This window comes from Amphiura filiformis, chromosome 17 (assembly GCF_039555335.1).
Source record: "Amphiura filiformis chromosome 17, Afil_fr2py, whole genome shotgun sequence".
Taxonomy (NCBI): domain Eukaryota; kingdom Metazoa; phylum Echinodermata; class Ophiuroidea; order Amphilepidida; family Amphiuridae; genus Amphiura; species Amphiura filiformis.
The window spans coordinates 53,534,416-53,558,827 of NC_092644.1; the positions used below are offsets into that span (position 1 = coordinate 53,534,416).

The 24,412-nt window shown below is 35.6% G+C and overlaps 1 protein-coding gene across 3 annotated transcripts in view; it reads right to left on the bottom strand.

Annotated features, from left to right (window-relative positions):
- LOC140137970 (ATP-binding cassette sub-family A member 2-like) overlaps positions 1-24,412 on the bottom strand; it is a 194,728-nt gene that overhangs the window by 62,895 nt on the left and 107,421 nt on the right. For all 3 annotated transcript variants that reach the window (XM_072159793.1, XM_072159792.1, XM_072159791.1), the window contains exons 14-29: positions 24,102-24,369; positions 22,991-23,270; positions 21,314-21,428; positions 20,472-20,662; positions 19,736-19,889; positions 18,483-18,687; positions 16,764-16,949; positions 15,212-15,276; positions 13,270-13,379; positions 8,140-8,271; positions 7,158-7,238; positions 6,425-6,621; positions 4,842-5,045; positions 3,297-3,608; positions 2,532-2,795; positions 882-1,478 (exon numbers count right to left, since the gene is read on the bottom strand). In XM_072159793.1, coding sequence (XP_072015894.1) covers positions 882-1,478; positions 2,532-2,795; positions 3,297-3,608; positions 4,842-5,045; positions 6,425-6,621; positions 7,158-7,238; positions 8,140-8,271; positions 13,270-13,379; positions 15,212-15,276; positions 16,764-16,949; positions 18,483-18,687; positions 19,736-19,889; positions 20,472-20,662; positions 21,314-21,428; positions 22,991-23,270; positions 24,102-24,369 — 3,361 coding nt within the window. The remainder of the gene's footprint in view (positions 1-881; positions 1,479-2,531; positions 2,796-3,296; positions 3,609-4,841; positions 5,046-6,424; positions 6,622-7,157; positions 7,239-8,139; positions 8,272-13,269; positions 13,380-15,211; positions 15,277-16,763; positions 16,950-18,482; positions 18,688-19,735; positions 19,890-20,471; positions 20,663-21,313; positions 21,429-22,990; positions 23,271-24,101; positions 24,370-24,412) is intronic.

Genomic DNA, 24,412 nt, shown 5'->3' on the forward strand with positions numbered 1-24,412 from the left:
TCTAGCCTTTGGTAATCTCAACACACAAATTATTATCATTTATTATTATTTATTCTTTCTTTATTGTGGGTTATACTGCTTCAGTGACAAGCACTGCTTTTTAAGCAGGCCCTCATTGTATACATGTAAGCAAAGACTAATTTTTTTTAAAGCTAGAATTGGTGGGGTAAATGTAGTGTGCATTATACTGAACAGAAATGGTGGAAAAGAGTTATTTTTGTGATCAGAAAAATTAATTAACTCAACTTTACATTATACTGTGCATATCAACAAGGGGCAAGACCACCTGCAATAGCTGCCCTATTAGACATTTGGCAATTTCTGCATTCTATATTTGCACACATCTAAAATCTGACACCTGGCAGCTATATTGTATTTAGTGCTTCTTGCAGCAACCCCTCGATATGGTAGACGGAATCATTGCTATGTACCTTCCACAAATAGATTAACTTGATGATATAAAAACACTTTCTATTGCTAGGCGTGGGCAAATGACAAAAAAAAATTTAAGACGAGTGGATTCCATGGCCATTTTGGCTGCTAAAACCAAATCCGGGAAGCTTTTTTGCATAAAATGTACTTTTATATTGGTTCAGTGGACTTTTTCAAAATGGCCGCCAAAAACCACATTTTTTCCAACATTTCGCTAAAACATTGCCAAAAAGATAGCAACTATAGCGTGTAATGTGTCATTTTATATGTTTTTGGGGTCTCTGAGTTCAAATTTAAACAAATTAAAATGATTGGGGGCATTGGTGTGCTGTTATAGCTGAAATATATCAAAAATTTACATACAAATACGCAAAAAAAGACATTACCAAAGCTAAAAAGACCCATTAGGCTATTTGCAACATAAATGGCAAACAATACCCTATACTCACCATCAAATTCCGATATCTCTTTGCTTATTGACTGTGGTGGCTGTGGTACATAATTTAACAGTGGTGATGTTCTCTTCTGAAAAGACTGCTTACACATAGGGTCATAGTACTTTTCAGTCAAATCAACACTTGCCGAGAAATTCAAAGACTCAACAAGTAAGTCCAGAGACCCATTAAATGGAGTCTTCAACACACACGTTGCCCCAATGCCCGCAGGGTATTTCAGTGTCTCTGTGAGCTGTGTTGGTCCGGCATCACCGCTTGTGGAGCGATATATATGATAAGTGCGGCGTTTATTGAGTGCCTCATTTGCATACGGTATAAAATTCCCTTTGGGATACTCCAGAGGGTGATATTGCGATGGAGACAAGACAAGTTCTGGCAAATTGCCAATTTGTGGTGCAGAAAGTGCCACACTCATAGCAATACTGACAAAAAATGCTGGAAGAAGAATCTGTGAAAACAGCCATTTGCGGCTGCGTTTTGTGTAGTGAAGTCTTTTCATTAGCAATGCATAAAACTGGTTGAGTCTTAGAAGTACCCCAGTTAGGACAAAGGAACTGGCTCCTTCTTCTGATGCCTGCCTATTGTTCAAATCTAGGAAAGAAAGAAAGCAAGAAGTTTATATTTCTAGTATTGATGACATAAAAGTGGGTAGTTTATACATTACCTTACATTGAGCCCTATCACCAAAAGAATCTGATTTAAAGTTTGGGTTGAATTGCTCTGGTTGTTTGGATATTAGAGTGTATCACAACAGCCAATAGATATTACAGATAGGATACCACCTATAGTCTGTATACATTTCTTGAGTCAGTAATTTAGACACTCTATTTTATTGCATCTTTAAGGGCTCGGACAGCGACGACCTGAGAAGACCTACATTTTTTTCTCAGGTTTTTTTGGGGAAAAATCTGTATCTTTAATATGAAAGGTCAAAATGTTCAATTGATCGTCGGCTTTTCATCCCAGCTACATACACTTGTAGTACATATAATTAGAGTTATACAATTTACTTCAAAGACTGTTAAATTTGAAAAATATCAATTTTTAATAATTTGCCATAAAATGTGTACTATATTGCAAATTTCAAAGAATCAAAATTATTTGATATCAGAATGACATTCCTTGTTTTAAAAATTAATTCAATATGACTGATGTGCTCTCAAATCACACAAAAAATATGTGAAAACGTTGTTATCTGAGCCCTTAATGTAATGATGAGAAGTATATTAAAGTATACAATTTCAGAAAGGAAATGATGCAAAGAATCCAACTAGCATGACAGATTCCTTCAAAAATGAACACATTTTGAGAAAATCTCACAATTTTATTTTACTTTACTGACTCAAGGAAGATATAGGTACTATAGTGGGGGTGTGTTCATAGCATCTAAAGGAAACACATCTCAGGCCTAATGCTTTACTGGGGTTGTAAGAAAATTTTTTCTTTTGGAAGCCCAGATCTTCATTTAGGGTCGGTAAAGGGGGGGTGAGGCTGTCAAAATGCTGGTTCCACAGATAAAAAGATTAAAAGTAAAAAAAAACCTCTAAAAAAATGCATTCCGCATTAGGTTTTCAACCTGGGAAGGGCTTTGAGACGAACTATTAAATTAAGATGGCCTAAGTAATTTGTCATAAAGTGACTTACCATTGCCCTCCTCCTCTAGCCTGGTATAACTATTACTTGCTCCCTGATGCTCCCCCTCCCTGACCTCATTATTCAACAATCCCGCAGAGTCATCCACCGCCACGTCTGTTAATTCCATTTCGCTCATTAGGGGTGTTCTTGTGTTGTTTGATGTATTAGATGCAAGTGACCTGAGGAGTGGTGTGGGGTCTGAGACTGGGTAGGTGTCATCAATCATGTCCTCAACTTGAGCTGTATGTCTCCTTTTTAGCAAAGCTTCTTCCTCTGTGAAAAGAAGATATGACCATATTGCATGAATAAGACCTTTTCAAGGTGATTTAGTTTGGCCTACACCAAACTCACAGGCCTCAGCACACAATATCGCTGGTGATCACAATAGTCCAAGACATAGCATATTAAACCCTTTCTATGACACAGCTATATATAGGCACAAAAGCACTTAATCGGCCTACATTTAAAAATAAAATTCTCCACTGCGATGTACCTACAGAAGAACACTTTGTATAGAAAAGTTGATTAATAACAAACAAAAATCTTCAGGCCCTTTGACACTAAAGATTTTGCTTTTTAGGGTGAATTTAGGCTATAGAAAAATCATTTGCAAATATTGTATTTTTTATATGTATCATACAAAGAATTGTACATTCACTAACTAAAATCATCTGCAGAAATTTCTGGTAAAGTGACAAAGTATGTCATTGCAACCTAAAATGCAAACCTGCTCAATTGTAAATTTCCTTCATAACAATTAACATAAAATTGTACCTTCTGTGTTCACTCCAGTTGAATCTGTGACTTTGAGGAACACCTCCTCCAAAGACGTATCCATGAGCCCATAATCAGACACCTCTAAAACCTGGCAAGCATCCTCTAGTGCATCAAACAACTTCTCAAACTGTCCCTTCCTGGCAGCCTCTGTAGGGAGGGTGTATGTCAGCTCTCGTAACGTTTCTTGCGAGAGTTTGCTATCTGGTATATGTCGCTGGATGAATCGTGTGACTTCTGGCTCACGACAGTTGGTGAATGATGTACTGGATTGCGTACTGCTCCGTGAGATGCTACGTCTGTCTTGAGAATCTGCATGAGTACATATATAGTGATTAGATGCATTGTACAATCACAATCTACAGATTACACGATTCAAGTGTTAAACAAGCATTTAATTTAATATTCAAGCAATGAAGTATTCATGCTGTATTTCTCAGATCATTTTGAGCACCATGCATGAACTATGCTGCAAGCCTGCACCTACGCTTTGTATGGGCTGGATGTGAGTCCTGTTCCTAAACAACTGTAGAAAAGTAAATATATTGAAAGAATTTAAATTAAATATACATGGTCAGCAAAAGCCGACTTCAATTTCCCCAAAGACTAGCCTTGTAAAATTTGTAAGGTTACTAAATGGTTGTATTAGTAATTTACAACAAATTTAAGTATCAAAATGGTTGGTACACATCAGTTCCAAGTGATAAAGGACAAGACTGTCAGATTCTTAAAAAAATGCAACATTAGTTCCACTAAATGTGTATATTAATGTTTTAAAACATGACTTGTGGTCTTTCTGGATCCAACGTTGCATTTGGAAGAAGCAGCATTTTCAGTACACATCAAAGCTAAAACTGAGAGTACTAATAATTCTTGCATTTCACAATCTATGCGCCCCCATTCCGTTTAAATGCGACAGTCATCATAGCGTGTTGAATTGTGGGAAATTGGTCGACAAGTCTGACCCGGAAGTAGATATCACCAAGCACTCGCACGTAATTTTGCATTCAGTTGTCACAAATACAACACAGGAACATACGCCATTGTCGGTTTAAAATGTTAATATGATGTTGCATGCGAATGCATACTAAAATAGCAATTTTACAATTATAGTAGATCCATTTACAATCTATTGATGACTCAGCACCCTTTGTGGAGCTGTTTTCAACATCTGTATTATCACACATCCAATGGCAGCTAGAACGGCGATGTCGACTCTGAAGGTCAAAAATTGAACTGCCAAGAGCAACCGCTGGCGGCGCATCATATTATGAAACGCGAGAATTGTGATACAGCCTGTACTTTGTTCATCTACCACCATGTTTGAATCCTCCCAACCCCCTTCATAGCAATGTGGTATGGATATAACACAATCAAGGTTGGAGGTACTAGTCAACATTTGAGGAGAGGCGTAAGGCATATCAATATTTTGTCATATAAATAAGCATTCAAATATACCATAATACAGATTGATTATTACTAGTATTTTTTATGCCAAACCTATCAAATTAATTGAGACACCCAGAAACTAACAATGCCACTTACCAGACTCTGAGTCCTCTCTTATTGAAATCACCTCAGCGTCTAGTGGTTTCTTTACCATAGCAAGCTTATAGCCTTCACCAAATGTTGTCTTCAGGAAGATTGGTGAACCGGCACATTTGAGCTCTCCCTGGGAGATGATAGCGATGCGGTCACCTAGGAGATCTGCTTCCTCCATATAATGGGTGGAGAGGAGGATGGTGCGACCTGTGGCAAAGAAATGTAGTGTAGTTAATTTGTCCAAAGCTAAAGGAAGTACATAGCTCATTCTCCATTAGTACACTCAGCTGTAATCTATAGAAAAAAAAGCTTTGTGATTTCTACATATTACCTAACCTCACATAACTTTAAACTGTCCCATTTGTATTGTATTGAATGACTGTAGAGAGTAGTGAAAATAATTTTGAAATATTATGGTTGTATTCATAAAAATACGATTCTGGTCTTTCTGAAAAGAAAAGGGACACTTTAGGCAACCAAATTTACCCCGTTTTACAGGCCCGGCTGACTCAGATTTTGCATTTTGGAGATATTTTTTGTTTCTTTGTTTGTTGTATGTATATAAAATCATCTATTTTATTGGCAAAAGTGGATTGATTTTGATTAAAAATATATTTTAATGAAGCGAATGAATGACAGACTGGACGACCCTACTTGAAAAGTCTGTCAGCTCATAGAACAGGTTTCTTTTTTCATTGCCTTATTGCAATTTGAAACATTTGGGGTTATTTAGATATGGACATGTACATATAAAAATTTTTATAGGCCTTAGGGAACAACCCAAAAGTTTGATGAAGCCCTATAAACGAAAGTCCTTTCGTTAGTGGGGGAGGGGGTCAGAAAGTCCGATTACGTTTGTAAAAAAGTAATTAAAACATCGGTCAAAGTTGATCTTTTTTTAAGGATTTAATATATCATTTTCAAATTTTAGTATTTTTCGAAGTTCTTATTGACATTTTACAGTGGCTTCTTCAAAATGATTTCAAATCAACATGAAAACGTTTTAAAACGTTATGTATGAAAACACACTACAAAACTATTTCTAAAATGTTACTGTAAAACATTTTTTTAAGACCATTATGTTAGAATATTTGCAGGAGATTATCAAAATATGTTTTTAAATGTTTAATATGAAAACGTTTTTTAGCCTTATATATCCTTTATATAATCAGACATTTAATCGTTTTCTGGCAACCTTTTCTAACCTTTGGCGAATGATGTCGAAAACGTTTTGTGTTTGATACCACATTCTTTTTTCAATATCCTAGGATTGTCACACCCCTCCACAACCCCATGCACCATAGCGACGGCCCATGTATCCTATATGAATACGGGTTGGAATTTGCGATATTTGTCACTTACGTTAGAGGGGAGGGGGGAGGGGGTTAGCCTTCTAACGAAAGGACTTTCGTTTATAGGGCTTCATCGAAAATTTAATAGACCCCTTTCACCAAAAAAAGGAAATCTGTGTTTGTAGTTTTCAGCAAATATCACACTATCAGCTCAAACAACCTAAAACCCTTCAAAAATTCAAACAACTTATCACAAACATATATTTACATTCTATATAATTTGCCTATCATTACCATGTTTATATTTCAGTAGTAAATCCCATATTGCCCTCCTTGCGCAAGCATCCACACCAGCTGTAGGTTCATCCAGGATCACTGTCTTTGATCCTCCAACAAATGCAATGGCTATAGAGAGTTTTCGTTGCATCCCACCTGACAGGCATCGCACCTCTTGGTGGCGCTTGTAGTCTAGGTCAATATCGTTGATTATTCTGGAAAAAATTAATTGTTGATACATTAGTATGTGCCTCAAAGTAAAATATCCAATACTATTTTAACAAGTTTGATATTATACCACTTTGCAATTGTAAACAGGTGCTCAACAACAGTTAAGTTTAGAAAATGGTAAGCAAACTTGGCACTACAAAATGATAATTCAAAGAACTATTTTGATTGATTACAAAGAAGGCTATTATCATTGTATTAAGCCAATCAGAAATATGATAAGAATAAATAAAAAAAAAAGAATAGTCAGTAGGGCTGAAGGATTAAATTGTTGAGGGATCTAAAAGCTATTTTGATTGGTTATTGAGACAGTTAAATCATGTAATTAATCAATAAGGAACTCAGTATAAAAGGTAGTAGTGCACATGGGGTTTAAGGTTATAACCAAGCAATGACCACAAGCTGCATATCCGTTTTCCTTGATGATTGAGCCACACTCACCAATAAAGGTAAGATATACCTAATTTGTTCTTTATCATCTCAAACATTTTAAAACTTGAGAGTGTTGTAACATTGTACTTACTTATCCATTTCAGGTTTAATCAGTGATATATGGGTATTCTTCAATGTTGCATAGAACCAAATGTGCTCCTCTACAGTCAATCTATTGGAGAAAAAATAGTTTATAACAAGACCTATTTTATACAGATTTGGGTTAAAGTAGGTTACTCCTTCATGTAATTTAACACAAAATTAGGGTTAAGATTAGGATTAGCGTTAGTTTAGGGTTAAGATTAGAGTTCAGGTTATGATTAGGGTAAGGATTAGGGTTATGATTAGGGTTATGATTAGGGTTAGGATTACAGTTTGATCAGCTCGTAATCGGCGGGCCTTATAACATCACAGATTAATATCAAGTTATTTTATTTGGAGAATTGTCTTTTGACATCTCGCCAGAAGTATTGCAATTTATTAGTTGAAGTCCTGTACTTTGTCTACTTTCTTTATCATGCACAATATAGACCAGGCAGATCACTATAATATCACTCTTGGCGTGCGTCTACTTTTCGGCATAGTGATAAAAGCCTAATAATTCCCGCCGATTACGAGCTGATCAAAGTATAGAGTTATAGGGTTTGGATTAGCTTACACAAAATAATTACATGAAGGATTGACCCAGATTTGACACGTTTATATCACGCTGTGAAACATATACAAGTGCAAATCTGTTTTGCATACAGCAATCAAATAACCATCTTTTTTACTTCATTTTGAGATAAATTGTTGTCCCAAATGTAGCACTCTGAAAAAGAATGCGCTAAATTCCAGTATCCTTGGTGGAAAGTGAGACCAAGGTCACAACAAGCACACATTGTTATTTCTAGTTCCATACTTACTTATCAAAGAGTGCATTATGTTGTGGACACATGCCTAGACTCTTCCTAATCTGTAGTATATTTGTCCATATATCATGTACTAACTTATCAAAGAGTGCATTATGTTGTGGACACATGCCTAGACTCTTCCTAATCTGTAGTATATTTGTCCATATATCATGTACTTACTTATCAAAGAGTGCATTATGTTGTGGACACATGCCTAGACTCTTCCTAATCTGTAGCATATCTGTGCGTATATCATGTCCATAGATACGGGCTGTACCAGCGGTAGGTGGAAATAGGCCTGTTAGTATGGACCTGTAAAGATAACACAATATACATATTTAAAAGAAATAAGTCTCAATTCTGCCAAAATCCTAGAAGAAACTTTTTGTGAAAATGAATTTCAAAGCTAAGATACCACTTTGTTTCCTGATTTGATCATGTTTATGGCATGGTTCAGACTTGTACCTTGAGAAAAATGCATATACTGTAAACAACCCAATTAGCACCCTCAAGTAATAAGCATCCCACAGAATGTTTCAATGCACCTGTATGTCTTGATCAAATTTTGCTTTCATTTCATCATTTTAATATGTATCCACCTCCCCCAGACTATCTTAAGCATCCAGTATGCTAATTATACTTTGATCAGCTCGTAATCGACGGGCCTTATAGCATCATGGATTAATATCAAAATATTTTATTTTGAGAATTTTCTTATTACATCTCGCCAGAAGCATCACAAATTATTAATTCAAGTCCTATACTTTGTCTACTTTCTTCAACACACAAAATAAAGACCAGACAGGTCAACTAATAGCATTCTTAACGTGGGTCTACTTTTCGGCATAGTGGTAAAAGCCTAACATTTCCTGCCCATTACAAGCTGATCAAACTATAGGTGGAATACAGCACTGATTTCAATCAATTAAACTCTCTCTTCAAAACTTGCAACCCTGTCTACAGTCTTATCAGCCTATTTTGATAACCTTTACTGCACCCTCTCACAAATCAGACTATTATCTTGCTGTTGAGTAAACAATAAGCAACCAGCACCACATATTGTTGTTTATTTAATGACAAATGAAATGTGTTTGTGACAAAACAAAAATATATGACACATTTAATTACAGAAACAATTTCATACAAAATACTACCTGTTATATATGTATGATATATTTGTTAATTTCTAATACATATTAAAAAAATACAAAGGCCTATGTAGAAAAAAATGAAGATCCATTAACATTTCTTAAATGAAATAGATACCAGTATTTCAACAATAGATTAGTCTATTAATAACAAATATTAAAACAAATAAATGACGCAAATGATTACCAAATACGCAAACTATAAAGTTGTCTTATCACTAATTATGAGTATCATATATCATGTATAGGCAGACGTTTTTTCATATTCAAATGCATGCTCATTCTGTTTTGCTCTCTGAGGCACTCATCACAACAGAACTTTCCCAGATAGTACCACTGTGCTACATTATAAGCAAAGCATTTTGTGGATTAGCTGGTGTCACCAAACCCAGTATGAGGAGCACCATGTTGAGAACCTAATTTTTCCCATTCAGGAAAGCAAAGTTTCACCATTGCAGGAATTCTGGTATATGTACTTTTATAAAAGGTAGGTATCTGTTAGTTGGCATCTAATTTCAGGTAATATAATATGCAGGCCAATATTTACAAGGTAACCATTAACTGTGGATTTTGTTAATTTTGAACTAAGTCCAAAAAAAAAAAATTATGAGCCTGTTTCCCCATCATTTTTGGCAACCTTTTTTGTGAAGTGCTTTGGCATCGCTGAGTAGTAGGCAGTGTTATTTGCGCTCTGCACCAATGAAAGTTAACATTTGAAAACAAGACAGTGTCTTGTATTATTTGTTTTATTTTACCCTGAGCTCAGCTTAGTGCGCTAGATGCTAACTAATTACCTAAGTAGACGACCAAGAGGATTACTTATTTTATTTGCAAATTTCTTTTTTTACAGGCAAAACAAAAATCCTGCCCAGTACATAATAGAAACTGTGCCCTACAAGGCAGTGAAGTTACAAAAACAGAAAATAGTAAGTACAGCCTACACCTTTGATAGATCACCCCATCAAGTCTTCATTTACTACAGCTTTAACTCAACTCATTTCTGGTAAACATCTCAGCGAAGGAGATCTTGCCCCTATGTAGAATTTATAAACAAAATAACTTGGTATCAACCACATCCACCATGTCCGGTAACACAGACCAGTACTGTAGTAAGCATGATGAACCCAAAAAATTCTACTGCAAGACTTGCAAAAAACCTGTCTGTCGGGATTGCATCATAATGGTGCAGCACTGTCGCGATCACAAATATGAAACGCTAAAAGATATAGTGAAGGAAAAATTGAGCTCCCTTCATGAAGAGATTAGGAAGGTTGAGGGCAAGAAGATGGAATGTGAGAGTGCTATAGGGGAAGCTGAGATGGTTACCAGCAAGCTTTCTAAGGAGGCTGTTGATGCAAAAGCAGCTTATGAAAAGATGCAAACTGGCTACATCCAGCAAATAAAACAGGTCTTCTCTGAAACAGAAACAGGTATTAATAACATGGAGAAGACTAGGAAAGCCAAGCTTGATGAAACAAAGAGAAATCTTGAGAGAGCAAACCAGTGGATGGTTGAAGCAACAGAGCAAGCAAAATTGCTGGCTAAATCAGATTCCCATAACATAATAGCTAAATATGACTCTATGATAGGTAGTCTAACTAGAGTAAATCAAATTGAATTGAATAAGGTAGATGAGACATTGGCAGATATTCCAACTGAAGTAGTAACTTGTGTATTAGGGTGTCAATGGAAATCAATAGGGCAATTCAAAGTACCTTGTAAAGTTTATCAGGGACCTACAGGAATTGCTGTAACATCAGATGTGAAAGTAGCTGTATGTGATTATGACAAAAGAATCCTAGTAATGTCAAAGAGTGGTGATCTAATGCATACTATTGATGATGGTGTGGTGCAGGCAGGAAGAGGTGATGTCAGTATCACATCCACCAATGCCTATGTTATACCTAAAAGGAATCAATGCTGTAAGCTGTATGACAGCAATTACAAATTTAATTCTGAATTCAGATCATACAGCGCTAAAGATACACTATCAAATGCTGTAAGAGTGACTGTAGACAAGAATGGGTGTATAATACTAGGTATGGCTGATAAGGCAGTATCAATACACAATGCTGATGGGTCATTCAAATCTAGTTTTGCTATACCCTATGAGCCATGCAGTGTTGCTGTCACATCCCATGAAGAGATTGTAGTAGCAGGTAGCAATAACACCCTGCAACTATACAACTATGCAGGCAAATGTCTCCAAACTCTGTCCCCTCCTCCTGAGGTTAAGAGATGGGAACCTTATCGTGTGTGTTGTAGTAAGAGCGATGAGGTGTTTGTTTCAAATCGGGGTGATCCAAGAGCTATCTACAAATATGCAGCAGGTAGAGTGTACATGGGATGTATCACTACAGAGGTCAATGACACACATGGTATTGCACTGTCACATGATGACCAGCAACTTTATGTGACAGATTACAGGGACAAATTGGTCAAGATATTCCAAAGACCATAGATAATTCAAATTTTGGTTTACCAGAATGTGGACTAGCAATAAAACTAAGTGAGCATTTCCAAGTTCCAAACAAGTATTAAATTAAGTTATAAACAGTGTGTGAAGGAAAAATGAAATAGCAGAGCACTATGTCAAGCCCACAAAGCCTAAGTCATTAAAATAAACCATTTAAGAAACATTTAAAAAAGGGTATAGAGTTGCATCCAGGACAGCTTCCCAGCTTTGGTACTGGCATAAGCAGAAAATTTTCCATAAGAATTTCAAGCAAGCTTTGTCATATATAAATTTAACACTTGGCTATACAGTAAGCAGAATTTTGTTTTTACATCTTTGTTTGGAATTGCTAAACTGTGTTTGCTAGTCAATAGTTTGTTTGAGATCATTAATACTAGTATTTTATATCTTGTTTGCTCTGCTTATAAGTTTCGAGAGGCTGTAGTTATGAATCTATGTAGGCCTATATAATTACAATAATCTAATGAATCTGTTATCAAGTAACCTTTGTATTGGATGTTATCTTGATATATTTACTCAAAACTCCCAAACTTACCAAAGAAAGTGTAAGTTTGAAACAAAGCAAACATGAATGTGTGCTAGTGAAAGAAACTAAAAACAGCAACAAACCTGAGGTGAACCTGGGACCTGCATGTATTTTGTTGTTGATAGTTTGGTTTAAATTATCTCTACTTTTTGATGTTGCACAAATGCTACACACTTTCAGAGCAATAATCACATACTCTACCAAAAATGTTGAAAGTCAATCATTTCTTGGATATTTTTTCATTTGAAACATGTCAATGTAATAATACTAATACTCTTTGTGTAAGTGTAACATGATTGTAACAAAATGAGTCTATGATACCAGGGATTGGTGGGATTTCTTGTGTAGATGGATATTTAAGATGTAATATTCTTTATCTCTATTCAGAACTACATTTGTACATGTGATGATACCAATTAACTGAAGATGAGCTGATCAAAATAAAAGTGTATGTATATATACAAGCTGTATCAAAATGATTGGTACCCATCATTTTCATCGATAATGGATGAGCCTGACACATCAAAATTCAACATAAGATCCAAATAATTTGTAAATTAATTGCAAAAACAAGTCATAAACTATACATTCTGGATATTTCAAATGTATCCAAAAGTGTATTTGGAAGAGGTAGGCTTTTCAATAAACATCAAAATTGATGGGTACCAATCATTTTGATACACCCTGTAATTGACCAATGAAATGTGATTAAATAAAAAAAATGTTACCTGTACCTTGCATATGATTAACACATTTTCTTGAATATGACAATGTTATGTGTAATGTTGATGCATTAGTAATTTTGATACCCTGAATCTGCTTGTTTTTATATACAGTATGCTTACATGTTAACCTCCACATTATACTAGTGGATCTACTCCATTGCTATAACACATTGTCTCTCATAAGTATTGAACATTTATTTTTTTTCAATTAGTTGTTTAATAGTGTTTTATATTCTTTGAAATTGTCAGGTATTTGTACATTTATGCATCAGAAATGTAAGTGGCCTCATGATGCCGGAAAAAGCATGTGAAATTGGGCTAAAAAGCCTTAAAACGGGCTGAAAATAAGTAAAAGTGAGGAAAATGAGTAAAAAAATGCCTGAAATCAGACAAATGCCTGAAAATTTACATTCCTGATACATGTAAAGTACTCACATTGTAGTAGTTTTGCCAGCTCCATTATGACCCAGGAAGGAAGTTATCTGTCCCTCATACATATTCAAGCAAAGATTGTTCACTGCAAGCTTTTTACCAGTCTTGTAAACCTATTAAATAAATACACAATAGAACAAAATATTAATATAATTACAAATATCTGCAGGCATGTAGTTTGTAGAACTGTTTCTTTTCAGTATGCAGAGAGAAAAAAAAAAAAGAAATCCTTTTTATTTCATATCTGATCATAAGTTAAATTTCTGTTTACATACTGTACAACTTAACAGTGGAGGCTTGAGTGGGTTAGGTCCTCTTTTGCAGGTATTTATAAAGAAGTGTGTGTATGTGTCTCCACATGTACATGTCCGACATGTTTCATAGTTAAAATAACATAATTCTCCATAAATAAAACAACACATGAAAGCATACATACAGGGTGGTCCAAAAACACCTTTATCCACTGGTTAATTTTTCCAAGTTGAAAAGTCTTGTTTCAAATTGTTACATGGGTACATATTCTGGGGAAAAACACCAATTGATGCGACACATCAAGAATGTGGATACACTAATTTTGACTCGTCGACTTTAATGTAAATTCCTTTACATTAATTTTTTCACCAATAACTTGTTAATAGATGGTCTTTCAGAATATGCAGTAACAAGTTGAGAAACAGACTTTTCAACAATGAGATATTAAACTTTGAAATTGGGTGAGTTTTTTTACCACCCTGTATAGAACTGAAATGCATTTTAAAATTGATTATATAAGTAGGCATACTGTGTATTGGTGAATGATATTGTAAGTTTACTTAGCAAATAAAAATGGAAGTTTGACCCCTGTTCAGTGTACTGCAAAATCATATAAGATAATAATAAACTTTGAATCAAACATTTGTTTGTTTGTTTTATTTAAAATACTAAGCAAACAAAAATGTTGTGCCAAAAAATTCACTTTACGTCAGAACGGTGATGAGGCAAGAACAAGATTGTTTCTTATGAAAATTGCACAACCTAGATGCAGCATTGTTATGTATGTTTTCTTTTTGTCATTGTTTTTACTTGACAGATTAACCATGTTATTTCATTTTTGGCCTATTTTTTTCTCCTTTATTGCAACCATTTTGTTTCCTCAACCTAATGAAACCTTCAAATTTTTAAACACTTTGTTTCTAAACAAATAATCATTTGTTATAGTTACAGGCACTGGTTTGTGAGACTACCATTGTATGCTTTGTTTGTTTTGACTGATCAAAGGTTTACTTATAGTCACCCAACCCTCTCATATGATGTGAACGTACTTAATGTAAATAGAGGCCATCAGCCTTTCGCCATCTTGTAGGTAAAAGCTGGTAAATCAATACGGTTACATTGCCCTTCACTGTCATGGGTGCAAATCTGTGTACTCATCTCTAGGTTATCACATTATTTTTAAACGTGAAGGTAATTATATTGATTTACCAACAAGATGGCCATAAATGACGTCACAACCTCTATTCTGGTGTATACTTAATAGTCCTAATAGGTAAGACTCATAGCATTTTCATCAACTCTTCTGACTTGTGTTAAAGTCAAATGATATGAAAGTTGGGACCCATTTCACAGACTTGTGATTGATCTTACTCTTGACTTGGGGTTTTCCAGTTAAAATCCATATACCCTATGAAAGACATGGCCTTAATCTCCCACACAGGGGGTGTAGATTTCAAATGGAGTCATCCAGGTAACCCCCATTTGAAATTCCCACTCCCTGTGTGAGAAATTAATGGCATCTTCCATAAGGGTATACAGATTTCAACTGGAATGGCCATTTGTAATAAATCAAAAGCAAGATCAATAATAACTCTTTGTAAAACAGGTCCCTGAATGTGAATTAATGTGTTCATTCTCCTTTGACCATCACCATTGTCTCCTGAATGATTCTAATACAAGACCACATTCCTACCTTGGTTAAATTCTCGATGCAAACACCAAGTGGTAACTGCTTGGGTTCTGGTTCAACATAGGTACCTGAAATAAAAGTTATTAGGAGAAACTTGTCTGATTATCTTTGCTGCAAATACATAACAGGTCATAAACTGAATGGAACAAGATGATAGCTCAGTAGTAGAAAGACATATCTCCATTAGCTGTTATGCTTGCATGTGATATGCATGAGTTCACTCAATGCACTGCTTGCTCTATACAGATGAACAAGAGCATTTACGATGTACAAGTGAATGCATATTTGGTTTATTTGGTTTAAGTGTTTATCAGCGCCTTAGTACAATTGTTTGGTTTTAGGCGCTATATAAATTTCAGTTGTATTGTATTGTATTGTATTGTATTGTATATAAAACACAAGCAATCATACACACAGCAGCTAAATGGAGATAAGTCTTTCTGTTGCTAAGCCATAAAGTTATCAAAGTAAATAATCATTAAGCATTGAAGCTATCCTGAAATACACTCCATCAGGCCTGAAGCCATCTGGCAAAGAGGATAAGAGGATGCATTCACATCTACATCAGTGGACATATCTGACAGGACTACAGGTTGCAACCAAAATACCAAGGTATTTATATCCTCTTGTTCTGAATTCTAAAGCAATAAAACCACTACTCGTTGGAAGTGTTGTTTAATATTTATAGGTAGAATATCTTATTACTTGTTGAGAGTGAAATTGGGTAAAATATGTAAATGGGCTCAGATGTTGATTCGTCTAGTGCAAAAGCCCTGAAGGGAGTGCATTAGACACATCAACATCTCAGTGCAAGTGCATTATTATGTCCAATTTCTCGAGCAACAAGAGAAATTGTTTGCTTTTGATTGGTTGCTATTATATAGAAGTTAATGAAACATAAGTAACATGTACAGATGAAGATACAATTGGAAGAAGTATTCAAGTACACTATTCACCTGCCATCTGTCTTCACCTGTTTTCTCAAGTTTCTGGTAAGACCAGTCTTATTTTTGCCCACCTCAAACTTATCAAAAATTTTTACACTTTACACGGCATGGTTTAAATTGCAGAGAGGCCCCATGGCCTTAAATTAAAAAAAAGTCTTGTTGATGAGTTGTAACTGCCATCACTAATACTGATACTTTCAATAATTGATCATAAACATTCATATAGGCTTAAATTAATTGGTAATAACTTTGAAAAAATAACAGTGAAGTTTCTGATGCACAACATTTAATTTCAAAATTTACATTGAATATTTTGCCTACAATTTCTTAGGAACTAAATTTTTTTGCATTTGGGTCCTTATTCACTGCAATCTTAATATAATATTGTATAAGTGGTTATGTTTGCGTTCAAAATTTGTTCAATTTCCGACAAAGGGACCTTTGTGCATGTTGGTTTTTTTGCAACATTCACGTCTTAATAATGTTTTTTTTTGCATGGCATGATGTAAAATTGTGACTTGACCTCTATTTGCAAAGTTCCCAAAAATAAAACCTTGGCAAAATTTACCACTTCAATAGTAAAAATAGTTAAGACTGTAAGTCCTTACACTGTGATGGGCTGCTCATAGCAAAGCCTTGTTCATCATCCATCGCTGAGAGGAAGTTGAGACGATTGTAAGTCTTCTTAAGATTAAAGCTGCAGCCACATGCACTAGAACATGATGCACAGCTACGCCCAAACCAGTAGGACTTCTGTAGTGGGAAATACCATGGTCTAGGTAGACCATAGGAACCTGAGAATAAAACAAAATGATTGATTTCTATTAAGCCTTAAGAGAATGGTGAAAAATTCTTGAGAGTTTTGTGGATAGAATGAAAAACACTTGTTCATATAACACCCATATAGGCCCTCACAGGGTTTCCCATCCACCAGTTTTACTTTCCATGTATGAGGCTGCAACAAGTTATTGCTTAATTTTAATCAAATATTAAGATCCAGAGCAATCATAACTAAGCGATCAAGATTCCTGATTGGAATCAAGTAACTTCTGGGTATCATTTTAATCTGTGTGTGTGCATGAAATGCTTGCCGAATGAATGTACAATATTTAAAATAATAATGCTTAAGGGGGTACTACACCCCTCGATAAATTTTTGCATTTTTCTCAAAAACTAATAACACAGTGGTAACAAAAGTTGTGTATATTATAGGGGCAAGGAATCCAATTACTACAATGGAATTTCAGTGACCCAAGACAAGCAGTTCGTTATTTATGATAAAAAAAGAGGTACCGCTAGAATGTACCTCATTTCCTATCATATATACTGAACTGCTTGTCTTGAATCACTGAAATTTCAGTGTAGTAATTGGATCCCTGCCCCAATAATATACATAACTTTTGTTACCAGTGTGTTATTATTTTTGAGAAAATGCAAAAATATCACAAATTTACCATTAGGTGTAGTACCCCTTAAACAATTCATTTCAAGGGGGTGACTGATATATGCTATGTTATGACAATCAAAATGGACATTTTCCAATATTAAAAACAATCACCATGGCTATCACATATAGATTGATCAGCTTGTAATCAACGGGCCTTATAACATCATGGATTAATATCAATATATGTATTTCGAGAATTGTCTTGTGACATTTCGCCAGAAGCATCCGGAATTATTAAGTCCCATACTTTATTTACTTGCTTTAAAGGAGGATTTCGTGATCCTAGCATCCTCTTTTTATGACATTTGTCAGTACATATCCACGAAAAAAGCCTATTCCCAAAATTTCAGTTGATTCCGATTTTGCGTTTGCGAGTTATGCATGAGTATGTGTATTACACTGCTCCATAGACAATGCGTTGTAATTTCGTTCTGGTGCACCAGAACGAAATTCAAATTTCACAATATCTTTGCAAAACGAATTAATCTGCAAGAAATATTTTGTACATAAACATTATGTAGCCAGAGGTTTCCAGTGATATAAAAAGCTCAACTTTTTTTGAGAAAAGTGCCCCTTTAATACATATAATATAGACCAGACAGATCAACTATATCACTCTTAGCATGGGTCTACTTTTTGGCGAAGTGGTAAAAGCCTAACAATTCCCACCGAATATACCAAACTATTGATGTTTTTCTTACATTTGATAACAAATTCCACAAACTGCATGCTACTCAAGTACTGTGAAAAGGCCATTTATGCAAATGTAACTAAGGTAAGTCCACAGGGGTGCTTATATATTATGGGAGCACTAAATTATGGCAAATACAATAAACATGGTGGAGTACACATTCCTCCTTCCAAATTCCTTGCTACATACCTGGATGTACATTTTCAATATACCAAGTGAGTATGGCATATAACACTGCATCCACAGCCATCATGATGATAACTCTCTGTAGATTGAATTGATCATGTTCTACAGGACTCCTATCCAAGTTGTCCCATTGGACACCATCACCGCCTTCTTCATAGAGGGCAAAGTAGCGAGCACCAAGCCCAAATGCAGTGGTAGAGAATAATGACTGAAATGTACAAGGTGTTTGGAGATAAGTGAATAAAATAGTGAAATAGGCTATTCCCTTTGAAAACATCAAGCCCCCTTGAGGAAGATTTTGGAATTCCATCTAAATTCAACAGTTTAAATTATTCCAGATCCAACCATTTTCATCCATAAAATAGTGGAAAAGGTGTATAGAAGACTGTGGGAGTTCCAAATTTTGCCAAATTCACCTAGATTTATAAATATCAACAATTTTCAACTGGATTTGCTGGAATTGACATGGCTATGAAAATTTTCCAGCGGGTATGTAGATTTAAATGGAATAGTCAAATATTATATTACATGTTGCAATATGATTAAACATACTGCCAAGAACACTATGTAACATTCAATCACAATTATAATAAAGAACGACTTTGTTATGTTTCTCAAATATTTCTTTTACTTAAACTTTTTAACCATTCATACAAATTTGCATACAAGCATTCTTTCACAATTTTCTTTACATTCCGCACACTTTTGGTAGCATAGTTATCTGTGTCTGTTCTGTAGAGAGCAGTTAAAAAATTGGATTTCAAAAGGCACTATCAAAATTTGACAATGCTGACATTTTACCTAATTACTACCAATTCCAATTACATAATCTTGAACTCCTGCTCCATTAAATAAATACTGAGTGCTAATTCATTCCTTGAAAACACTTCACACTAGTTAACACTATTTGCTGATCGCAAGGTCATTTCAAAACAAGGTTCTACCCGCAAAGTGAGTGCGTTTCACCATGTACCACATTGCAAAAGCCTTCTAGCACCTTCCTAGAAAAGCGTGAGAAACAAAAACGCACATTTTGTGCATGCGTTTGCAGCGAGAACCTTGTTTTGGTAGCAAGACTGCGGATCCGTGCAAATGGCAAATAGAGGAGTGTGTAATCATTGGAAACACTTTTGATGTTGCATCAAAGGCACTTTATTCTGTATTGATAAATTGACAAATGTTTCCAACTCTATGCACTCCACCACCCTCCTATAGGCTTTGCAACTAAAAGACAGTGTTTCTAGTAACTAACTTACCGCCAGTGTTTTTAGTGTGACATTTATATCTATGTAAGCGAGACTCTCCTCCCTGATAGCGATGTATAGACATGGAACATAGCTGGTGAAGTACAAAATACCAGCACATCCTGCTGCTATCTTGGCCTTGGAAAACAACACACTCACCATGAAACTGTGAAGTAAAATGGAAATCAGGATTATAACAATGTTCTGAAAACATTGAATCTTAAGAATTGTGTTTAAAATATTAAATACACCAACACTATGTTCAAGCCTTATATTAAGTATGCCTGGAGCAGGAGCTAAAATGAGCTCCTGGTCCCAAAGATGGCCCCTGGTCCTATAGTTTGTAGTGCAAAATATTGGACACACCAAGGGCTAAAACTTGACAACCATGGGTTAATGTTCGTGATAAATTCTTCAAGCTTAAGTTTGTGACCAAGGATATAATAAGGCAGGGGTTCTCTTTGCTCGCGGGCTAAAGAGGATCAAAATCATTCAAAGATTTGTGTTTGAGGGCCAAATACACCTTGTTTTACTATGTTTACTGTTACATTTCAGAGCTGCTCAAGGGCCAACCACAATTGGTTGGAGAGCTGAATCGGGCCAGCGGGCCACCTACTGTAAACCTGTGCGTATTTCGATCTGCATTTGTCAGGCCATATTAACATTAATATACTTTCAGTCTGATCATTTAGTGAGAAAAATTAGTTGCTGTTTCTATATTGCTGGTTCAAATAAAAAGTATACTTACCAAAAGCTGATGGTTGCTATGGCAAACATGGTGAGTGTCAGCCATATTATAAGTGGATTGCTATGGACCAGAATTTTCCCATAATGCAGTATGCAGACTAATATTGCGATGGTGATAGACATCTGGAAGAAACTAGTGATAAACCATGCCACCCAATGTACTACATTATTCAGACCCATGGTCTTCATTACCTGTACAGAGAAGAATGGATAATTAGTTGCCATAGAGCTGAGGAATCGGTGTCAAATGACAAAGGCATAGGTCCCCAAATGTACTATGAGGGGAATGGTCATGCAATCAACCCCCAATGTTATGCAAATGTGAAAGACCTATCCAAAGTTGTTTTTTAATAGAGGCCCTGCATGCTTTTATCGATTGGCTCCAAACAAAGGATTTGAACCGGTGTCTTCAACGTAATAATGACGCAGTGCAGTCCAGTCAGTCAAATGTTGTCATTGACTTATTTGATCATAGTGCATTTGTTATGTGTGTGAGACGAACTACCGCGATAGATTGCAATCGTGCTTTTGTAGAATGCATTTGAGTAGTCCGCCATATTTATCTATAAGTTGTCCGATTTTCAATTTAGACCGAACAAACAATAGTGTTTACTATGATAATAAGCAGCAGGATTAACCTGTTAGAATTTTGTAATGATTTATAAATTGGTTGATTCAGCAAAATCACATAAGCCCTATACCATTTTATCTGCTGTTACATGTTTGGAAGCTGCAAAATGTGCGGAATTAATGAAGTATGCAACTTGTATTTTATTTCCAGAGTGAAAAGAAACTCATTTCCTTGACCACTAGCACTGTACCATGGACATCACATGCACCTACCTCCTTCAGTCTCTGTTCCTTCTCATACACTATAGATTGAGTCAACATAGCAACATAATAAATCCAGGATACCATCATCACTAGAGGCATAATGTGCTCAACCATGAACATAAACCTGTCAATGTAAAAGTGAACTTGGTATTTATATCTTGATCAGCACCAAATAGGCTGGAATTGTTAAGGGCATATCACACTAGCAGTCGCAGTATGCAATTAAAAATCACTAGTGATCAAATGATAGTTGCGTTTTCATAATCGCTACCAGTGTTCAGTCGTGGCTATAGCAATGTAGTGACGAAGTTGCCTTCAAGTCAACTGCTTGAGACATGGCGCTAGGACATGCTAAAGATATCGATCAGATATGGGTAATCACTTTTTCACAAAAAAACGCTTCACTCCTAGCGACTGCCTAGTATAATATGCCCTTTACGCTTTTATTACTACACTGAAAAGACTTTTAAAAGTGATGTAGCTGACCTACGTGTTCTATATTTTGTGTGAAATACAAAACAGACGATGCATAGGGCATGAATTCATAATTTTTGATATACTTTCTGTAAGGTTTCACAAAAAATGATGCGAATAAAAAGTAAAGATATTCATCTGCGATGTTATAAAGCCTGTCTATTTAGGACTGATCAAAGAGTAGTTAATATTTATCATCATCACTGGTGGAAAATTAAAAACCAAACCTGTCAAAAACTTTAAAATCTGTAAAAATTTTGGTGATCGTTAATTCCAGGAGCAGTGTGTATGTGTTGAATAAACAACATAATAGAACTTGTTACTTAGTGAGTGGGGGTGTGTATGTGTGGGGGGGTATTTACCATCAACCCCAGAGACATAATTTCTCCAACATACACCTGTAATCATATAAATATGAATATGGAAACAGCTGCTCATATTTGGAATATTTAATAGCAATTTTATGCAAGTATGAGGTTAAACTGACATTCCTTAAAAAATCATAATGAATTGAATTATACTTTACATTTTGTAAAATATTAATAGAGAGAGATGTACAATGCTAATAGTTTTTGCTTTCAAATTTTAGTATTTGAAGTAGGCTGCATTTATCACAAAATTTAAAATATTCTTATAAGCTTAAAGGGGCATTTTGTGATCCATAGCCTCAACCCCCACTTTTCTCAAAAAAGGTTGGGATTTTTATACCACTGGAAACCTCTGGCTACATAATGTTTATGTACAAATATTTTCTTGCAGATTAATTCGTTTAGCAAAAATATTGCCAAATTTGAATTATGTTATGGTATACCAGAACGTAATTCAACACAGTACCACATAATTTCGCTAACGCTAAATCGGAATCAACTGAAATTTTAGGCATGCTTTTTTTGTGGATATCTATTGAAAAATGTCATAAAAAGAGCATGCTAGGATCACAAAATACTCCTTTAATAGCACATAGCATGTCTAAAGACCAGGTTTTGGTCTGACATCTTTATGGGCAACTTTCAGTTCTTGGTTTTGATTTTCCATTCAAGTGATAAGCTTTGTTCAGGGCTTTGTTCTCCTTCTCAATGTTTTTTTTTCAGTGGACAATTATTAGCCACTGGTGAAGACAGACACTGGCAGTCGCTGCATCTGTCACAATGGAAAATCACCTGCTAGGAGTCCGACTATAACCTGTCTTTAAAAGTGAAACACCAAACATACTTGTCACTGATGTAACAGGGATATGGGAACTCCCTGATATATCCTCCTGGTTCAACGACTCTCCGTCCAACTCTCTTATCAATTATGGCTCTCTCTATGATGTCCTGAATCCACACAAACCCATAGGTGTAATAACCAAACACATGGTGGTGGTTGGAGCCCGGAGTCCAGAAGCGACGCCTGATTAGCGTAGTCTGATCCGTGAAAGATGAGTTCTGGCGGATTTTGTACACAACGTGGGCGGGTAGATTGCCGTCTTTGTCCACTTTGAATACGAGACCTTAAAACCAAAAAAAGGATCAGGTGATAAATGCAGCCAAATAAAATCAATTTTTGGGACAGCTCATTTAAAACCAATTATTCTCTAATAAATGCTCTTAAAATGACATTTTTGAAAGGGGGTGTTAATTAGAGATCTTCTTTACAATGGCAATTCCAATGAAAAACATCGCTCATATTGTCTGGCAGTGCTGTGGTGGTCCACAAACAATAAGGAATTTCTACAAATACTGCTAACACTGTCTGTAACAATGGCTGTACACATGGATATCGTGAAATCAGCGATTGCATCTACAAAAATATGGCCCATTAAAGTTATGAAAAGCAGCGAAAGAACAATAGAGTAATGAAAATTACTCAAAATCCTGAAATTCCGGCTGCCCATATGAACCCTTAATTCCTGCTTTGCCTTCCATGGAGGGGGGGGGGGGGCAGGATTTATCTAGAATAAACCATTGCTGTAATTCAGCATCGAAGTGGTTACGTAATTCTCTTGGTTACCGGATCACGCTACTTTGGTATGCTTCGAGTGCCATATACTTTATGTGGTGATCATTTCGATCGTGGTTCATTACTCTAGCTAGCGTGATCCCGTTGACATAGTAACATTACGTAACCCGATACTGAATTGTTGGCAGACTGTAATACCATTTTCTTTTATGTCAATCATAAAGCTGTTCTTATCGATCACATAGGACATCAATTTTTTTAGGGTGAGCACTGATTCAATTATGGAACCATTGAATCAAATACCACTAATACTAGTATGCTGTGCAAACAGAGTGGTTTTCGATGCAAGGGGGCGTTGATTGGGAAATTATTTCCAACTTACTTGCAAACACAGTTATATTGTCCCTTCTAGCACCCTCATTCAGGAAATACTTCACAAGATCGTCTTCCGTCGGAAACGGTGTAAAAATATTGAAATTGATTTGGTCTGTAAGAGAAAGCCAAGCACAGGCCACACTATCTATGACATCTAGATGTTTCTCTATATATGGAATACTGATGAAGGAGCTATTAGTCACAAAAGCTTTCATGTTGTTACTCAGGGTGCTGTTCTGAAGAATTTCTGGGTGCTCATTTAGTTCTTCTTCCATCTGCAACAGATAATTTATTAAAATGTTATTCAAATTTCATTCA